The 7,165-nt window shown below is 29.3% G+C and overlaps 2 protein-coding genes across 3 annotated transcripts; both read right to left on the bottom strand.

Annotated features, from left to right (window-relative positions):
- Positions 1-1,874: 1,874 nt before the first annotated feature.
- On the bottom strand, positions 1,875-2,792 carry LOC141536228 (uncharacterized). The gene is made up of 2 exons (XM_074256599.1): positions 2,444-2,792; positions 1,875-2,374 (listed from the first exon to the last, which is right to left on the bottom strand). Exons 1-2 carry the CDS (start codon positions 2,733-2,735, stop codon positions 2,019-2,021), a joined length of 648 nt encoding a protein of 215 aa, XP_074112700.1. The 5' UTR covers positions 2,736-2,792; the 3' UTR covers positions 1,875-2,018.
- Positions 2,548-6,614, bottom strand: LOC141536226 (uncharacterized). Of its 2 annotated transcripts, XM_074256597.1 has the most exons (13): positions 6,324-6,612; positions 6,120-6,205; positions 5,731-6,004; positions 5,624-5,646; positions 5,460-5,562; positions 4,793-5,038; positions 4,351-4,716; positions 4,070-4,213; positions 3,768-4,013; positions 3,448-3,693; positions 3,113-3,358; positions 2,777-3,023; positions 2,548-2,689 (listed from the first exon to the last, which is right to left on the bottom strand). In XM_074256597.1, the coding sequence occupies exons 1-12, from the start codon at positions 6,514-6,516 to the stop codon at positions 2,806-2,808; spliced, it is 2,391 nt and encodes a 796-aa protein (XP_074112698.1). In that variant the 5' UTR covers positions 6,517-6,612; the 3' UTR covers positions 2,548-2,689; positions 2,777-2,805. The 2 variants fall into 2 exon arrangements, with proteins under 2 accessions (XP_074112698.1, XP_074112699.1); XM_074256598.1 differs by lacking the exon at positions 3,113-3,358 and having other exon boundaries at positions 6,324-6,614.
- Between the last annotated feature and the right edge of the window lie 551 nt (positions 6,615-7,165).

Genomic DNA, 7,165 nt, shown 5'->3' with positions numbered 1-7,165 from the left:
TAGATATACTACTGTACTTCCGGTAATTAGATTAAACTCATAGTAATTTTCCATTTTGAGATATTAACAACTGATGCTGATTATAATGATAATAGACCTGCGAATGAGTGTTATATAAATGCAAATTCAATAATTACCATATCAACATTCATTAACTTCCGGATGTACACATAATTCCGGATATAATGCGGAAAAGGAAATATTGCGCGATTGACCCGTTTATCACATTCAGTGTGGTTCATAAATCGATCTTAGAAACTCAATCGGATGTTTTTTAAATTAAAACCTTGAAAAGGCACAACTCCAAGCCAAGACCTTTCTAATGATTCCAAATTTAACCGTAAAAATCTATTGGCCACAAAATTTTTCTTATTCTCTTAATAATACAGATTAACAAATTCTTGAGTCAAGAAATTTTTTCTCAGTGTATTTGTATAAATTATTATGATTTATAAATAAATAAATAATCAGCATTACAATAAAAATTTTTTAATCTATTTTCTTATAAAAAAAAAATAATTTTCTTATTTATTTTATAAATCATGATTTGCAAGCTCTTACAAAGTTGTACATTTAGCTAGTTTATTATTTATCGCTATTAAATTAAAAAATTATTGCCGTAATTAAAAGTCACACATAAATTATAAGTTATAACTGCGTTATAAGGTACCAAGGACATTTTTTATCATAAAAACACACGTGTGCGTTTATTTCTTTGAGCGTTTACATACTCCCTGCCGTGAAACGACCCCCCATAGGCACCTGACTTAGCTACCATATAATATATACGTACAATATACATATACAAATTATTATTCAACTGCATCCGTTCGCGGTTGCTTTCATCGTTCCCTCAATTCCCCCCTTTCTTATACTCCCTTCGTTTATTATATTATCACTTTATAATTTTTTTATTTTCGATAAAATAAAATGATTTATAGAGCGGAAAAGTTTTTTGTTCATTAGTTAATAGAAAAAAAAAAAAAAAAAAAAAAAAGGTAAATAGGGAAAGGTATGATAATATAAAGCTTATATATGGAGTATTTACGGCATCACTGCATAATTCATCTGTAAAATGTCAACAGAGTGATGGGTACCTTTCATTAAATGCTAATCTCAATTACTCGCTGACAAAGTGCTGAATCTTGGTCTGAAATCTGACATGGACATTGCAGTCGATTAGATAAGATTTATTGGCAGGCTTACGTTAAACCTATTGATTACTTTAATATAGATATTTTTATATAACAGACGGGTTTTATGGGATTACGGTCATTTAAAAGTGTTCAAAATTTTTTAATTTAATTTTAGAGCAGTTTTTTAATTCGACATTTTTTTTTTCTTAATTACAATCGATATTTCAAGTACAAAACTTAAAAACTTTTTAATCCTACTACCTTTAGCTGAACATCTTATGAGTGTAAATATTTTATTGAAAAATATATTTAAAATGAATGAATTAATTAAAAAGTGATTTTAATCGAAAAAAGTAAATTAAAACTTACGGCGAATTTTTCAAAATTAAATTATCATTGTGAATATATCTGTATACATAGAATGTTATTGCTCTTTTTTTAACTGTAAGCGAATGTTTTAATCCAAAGTCACGAATGTAGAACACTTTTTAAAGCTCGATAAAAAAATCAACTCATAGTTTATCGTTCTTTACTCTACGATTTATTTATTAACGTTTAAAAAATAGAAAAAAAATTTCTTTTGGTATCAAAATTAAATACTCCACCCTTCATAGAAATTGTCGGCCATTTTTCATAATAATTTTAATAATAGTTATATCACTCGCCCTATTGTCATTTAGGTCCACTACAGTGTGAAAAGCAATTTAATTTACAATATGTTAGAAAAAAACTTCAATATTCTTAGCGTCTTCAATTAATGATTTATTTCTATCAAATACCCTCCTACAACTTTCGTAATAAACTACTGAACTGCTGTTAAATTGAAAAAAAGTATCGTAATAATATATTGATTCTTAAAATTTAAATTAAAACTAAATATGATTAACAAGATCTATAATTACTAGTGTAAAAGTTAAAAAAAACCAAAGTTCTACAAGCGACTTTCTGCTTAAAGTCAATAAGCTGTTCTTTGAAGGCATGGAACCTCGACCGCAAAGTACCGAATGTACAATACAAATCGATTCCATCGCACGAAGAATGGTCAGGGTGCAGGCAGTATCCGTTTTCAAAATAGAATCCGTTGGGACATTGGTAATCGTTCTCAACAGAAAATGCCAAAGGCTGGCAAGATCCATTAGCTTGCACGAAATTTTCTTTACAACGGCACTTGTTGTCGATACAAGAAGTGTCCTTGATGTTTTTACATGCTTTTTCGCTGTGACAAGCATCATCGGTTGCTAAAAAATGTCAAAATTGTAAAGAGAAGATCAAAAATTAACAAACAAAAGTATGAAATGATAAATTACTCATAGCTTGTTCATGGCAATGATTATTTTCATAGTAAAATTGGTCAGGACACTCGCAGGTTTTGTTTTTACAAACTGAATTTTTGGCAAAGCAATCTCTTGATGTTTTACAAGAAGCTTTATTCAACCCAAGACATCTTTTACTTCTTTTTTTAAAATTAGGAAGACATTGACATTTTCCATTCTTGCATTCAGTATTTTTTATTTTCTTACATGCTTTTTCACTATGACAGGCATCGTCGACACCTAAAAAATTATAAGATTCAAAACACCAGTACAAGAATTGCAACATGAATTAGCTATTTAAAAAAAATAATTTAAAATATAGAGTACTCATAGCTTTTTCGTAGCGAGGATCATCTTTATGATGGAATCGATCCGGAGACTCGCACTTTTTTACTCTTACAAGTAGCATTTTTGGAAAAACAATCTTTTGAAGTTTCACAGGGAGCTTTCTCCAAGCCCAGACAATTTCCATTTCTTTTCTTGTAATTAGGAAGACATTGACATTTTCCATTCTTGCATTCAGTATTTTTGATTTTCTTACATGCTTCTTGACTATGACATGCATCGTCGACAGCTAGTAAATTATAAGATTATAAGTACCAGTTCAAGAATTGTATCATGAATCAGCTATCAAAAATAATATCAGCGTGAAATATAGAGTACCTATAGCTTTTTCGTAGCAGTGATTATCTTCATAATAAAACCGATCAGGACAATCGCACTTATCATTCTTGCAAGTGGAATTTTTTGCGAAACAGTCTTTAAACATTTTACAAGGAGCCTGGTCCAACCCAAGACATTTTCCATCTCTTTTCTTGTAATTAAGAAGACATTGGCATTTTCCATTTTTGCATTCAGTATTTTTTTTTTCCTTACATGCTTCTTGACTATGACATGCATCGTCGACAGCTAATAAATTATATGATTATAAGTACCAGTACAAGAATTGTAGCATGAATTAGCTATCAAAAATAATATCAGAGTGAAATATAGAGTACCTTTAGCTTTTTCGTAGCAGTGATCATTTTCATAATAAAATCCATCAGAACAAACGCACTTTTTATTCGTACAAGTGGCATTTTCTGCGAAACAGTCTTCTGAAATTTTACAAGGAGCCTGGTCTAATCCAAGACATTTTCCATCTCTTTTCTTGTAATTAGCAAGACATTGACATTTTCCATCCTTACATTCGCTATTTCTAATGGCTTTACATGTTTCTTCCACCGAACACTTAGAGTCTAAATCTACAAAAAGTAAGTCATAATTGATTAGGCTGCGAAGAAATTAAAAACTTGCTGCAAATTCAAAATCTAAATACTTATTGTTCCTTTGACACAACCGTCTCCTAAGGGAAAAAAGCTATCTTTGCAATCGCATGTTTTGTTTCTGCACATCGCGTTGTTTGCAAAGCAATCATCAGAAAAATCACATGCTTGACCGTGCTTTCCAGCGCACCTTCCATTCTTTACCTCATAGTTTTTTTGACACTCACATGTGTCGTTTCTACATACTCCGTATTTGAGGCCTGTGCATATTTGCTCACATATGCAGGGCGAACCGACACCTGAAAGAATTGCAGATTAAATTGAAGGAACAATCGTCATACTATAGAATAATTACCATTTTTTCGGGAAAGACATTGTCCGTTTTTATAATAGTCTTCTTCACCGCAGTCGCAAAACGAATTATTACAAACCGAATTTTTTACAAAGCAGTCCTCTTTCCTGGTACAAGACATTTTGTGTAAATCACACCGTTTGAGGGCTAAATATAATAAAAAGTCGTTAATTTTCCTTTTGCAAAGAAAATTGATAATCCAAAATTGAAAATCCATACAATGCTTCTTTCTCTCAGTGTAATAACTAAATAAAAAATAAAACTAATCTTTTGACATTACTTACGAAATTCACAAAACGTTCTATTTACAACTCTCCAACCATTTCTACAAATGCATTGGTTATTTTTGCAAACACCATTTGTCAATTTTTCGCAATGAATATCTTCACTGCAATTTCCTGAATATACTGAGTACCATTCTCCACCTACTTTAATGTGAGTGCTCTCATAATACTTTTCTTTTCTTATGTTCATTAATTCCGAATGTTTTTCTGGGGTGCACCTTTTTTCAACAAAATCATAATTAGTTCCATTCGGACATGAACAATAATTCTTTGCAATATCTTTGCTGAACTTATAGCAAACAAGATCTCGGTAATCTTCGTATGAGCAGTCATCATCGGAAATGCACCACTCTCCATATATCGTATCTATAATACAGACATAATTATTGACATTTGCGCAAGTAATGAAAATCGTTTTCCATCTATGAAAAATTTATCTTACTCGAACTTTTTGAGGAACCTGTTGGAGGTATTCTATCGTCCATTCTTGAGTATATATTTGTAACAACATTTTTTTTAAATAAACTTTCATATCTAAAGTCCAATGCGTTGGAATAAAACTTATCCAAACAAATATTATCGTATTTTAAGGCATGATTCTTGCAAACACACATTCCATCCTCTGCACATTTAGCGTAGCTTATCCACATGCAGTCTAAATTGCTGTCACAAGATTCGCCTAAGCTGTCTGAAATTTTTTTAATTACATTTCATTAAGTTTAATTAGATTGAAGATATAAGTAGATTATTCCACGGTAATTATTAATGATCAAGTTAAATTTTAGAGAGCTTCAAAAATTTTTAAAATACAATTCATCCATTTAACATCTTGTCGTTCAAGAAATCAGTTGATAAAATATTTTACAAAGAGTCTCGTTCTGATTTGAACGAAATAATAGAAGCATTTTCAATGATTCTTTAAACAAAATTATCTAAAGCATGCAACAGTTATAATTAAAAAAAAAAAAATTGAAAAATAAATCTGACTCTCTTCTTTTAACGAAATTTTAGTTATACTAAATATTGTATTAGTTAAACGAGACAAAAATGGTCATATTAATTTTCAGAACGCTTTTAACTTCGATGTTAGTAATTGTACTATATTTTACTTTGTTTTACACATATGTAATGTGGACTTTGTAGTTCAGGGTTTACATTAATGCATCGCATTTGGTTATCACAGCACGGAATGCTCAGATCAGGGTCACAGACCTATAAAATTTCAAAAATTTTTATTATTACTATCATTATTAATAATTACTCCTTTACTCACATCGTAATTTTCTTTACATTGATCTGTAAAATAAAATCAGATTAAAATTAAACTTGTTCTATCAAATATTAAGTACATCATTTTATCCACCAAGTTGCAACACTTACTAAGCTCACAATAAGATTGATTAACGTTCTGATATCCAGACAAACACTGACAAGTCCCGCCTTCACAAATACTATTTTTCGCTCTGCATTCAGTTCCTTCGGGACATTTTGCTCCAATACCGGCCACACATTTGCCATTTAAAAAAAATTCATTATCGTTGTAACAATCAGTACAGCCTGGATAATTTCTCTTGTACCTCTGTATCGTACAAGATAATGTGTTCCTGTTAAAGTTACTTCTTTCTGGACACCCACACTTTCCTATCTTTTTATTCTAAAAAAATTGAGACAAAAATGTTTTCAAATTACGAATTAAAGAACTAAAATCGCTTTTTTTTTTTTTTTTTTTTTTTTTTTTTTTTTTGTTAATTTAGTATTTTTTGTATTACCATATTTTGAAAGACACAAATGAGTTCGTTGTTATCATTCCATTTGCAATCATGATCTTCTAAGCATATTTTGCCAATCTTTATAGCTGTATAAAAAATTCCAACAAAAAATTTTTAAAATACTTTTAATGATTTTTTTTTTAATTATTATATTTTTAATTTTTAAATAAAACTATAACTTATTTTTTAATTTTCTATACTCACCTGATCGGAGTCTTGAATTTTTATTTCTAAACGACAGAGAAATATTTTGATCATAACCAATTTTACGTCCTTCAATTAATCGATGTTTGATGAATTCAGAATTTTTGGGTCGACTTATATCCCTTGAAGCTGACGACATCGTACAACAAAGTGTAACTTTTAAAAATACGAAAAATACCACTTTATACTTCATTACTCAATTTTGCGTTTTCAATATTTAAAAAAAAATTAAAAAATTACACTTAAATTTCTTATTAACGTAGTTAAACTCGCAAGCATCGTAGCACTTGTATAAAAACTAACTTTTGAAATTAATTCAGCCCATTATATACGAGATTATCGATGTTTTAACTTCCTTGTTTTCTAACAAGATTAAAAACTATTGAATTATTCCAACATCAGTATTTATAGAAATAATGCGATAATTTTGAACTTATCACAATTAATTGCAATGATTTTAAATGTAGATAATACTATATTTACAAATTTTAATAATGTGAAACTGTTTTTTATTTTACTTTTTCTTTGTTTCTCTCGAAGTTATCATTTATGAATTTTAGATATTTTCTTTTTTAATGTAATTTCATGAATGTATATTGCCGATTGGCGTTTTTGAAATAAATGAATAATACATAGTATGTATAATATATCATCACAACGCTCTGATGATACGATAAAGATGCTAAAAGTAATAACCTTGATAGATTGGATTACTCAGCGTCAGCGATTTGTGTATTAATCCGTAACAATGGCGAATAATTGAATAAATATTTTAAATAAATATTCTTTCAATCGATTAAATACGTGTGATAATATAAATTATTTTAGAAATATATAGAAAT

Source organism: Cotesia typhae, unplaced genomic scaffold, assembly GCF_013202065.1.
Source record: "Cotesia typhae breed Kobodo isofemale line unplaced genomic scaffold, CoteBio_Ctyphae scaffold_152, whole genome shotgun sequence".
Taxonomy (NCBI): Eukaryota; Metazoa; Arthropoda; class Insecta; order Hymenoptera; family Braconidae; genus Cotesia; species Cotesia typhae.
The sequence above is the reverse complement of the archived record's forward strand: the minus strand, read 5'-3'. Positions and strand labels throughout refer to the sequence as shown.

Coding starts and splice junctions, on each gene's coding strand:
- LOC141536228 (XM_074256599.1), bottom strand. CDS start 2,735: ATGTTGCAATTCTTGTACTGGTGTTTTGAATCTTATAATTTTTTAGGT. Junction 2,375..2,443: donor TTGCCATGAACAAGCTATGA/GTAATTTATCAT, acceptor GACATTTTTTAG/CAACCGATGATGCTTGTCAC.
- LOC141536226 (XM_074256597.1), bottom strand. CDS start 6,516: ATGAAGTATAAAGTGGTATTTTTCGTATTTTTAAAAGTTACACTTTGT. Junction 6,005..6,119: donor TTTGTGTCTTTCAAAATATG/GTAATACAAAAA, acceptor CAATTTTTTTAG/AATAAAAAGATAGGAAAGTG. Junction 3,359..3,447: donor CTGCTACGAAAAAGCTAAAG/GTACTCTATATT, acceptor ATAATTTATTAG/CTGTCGACGATGCATGTCAT.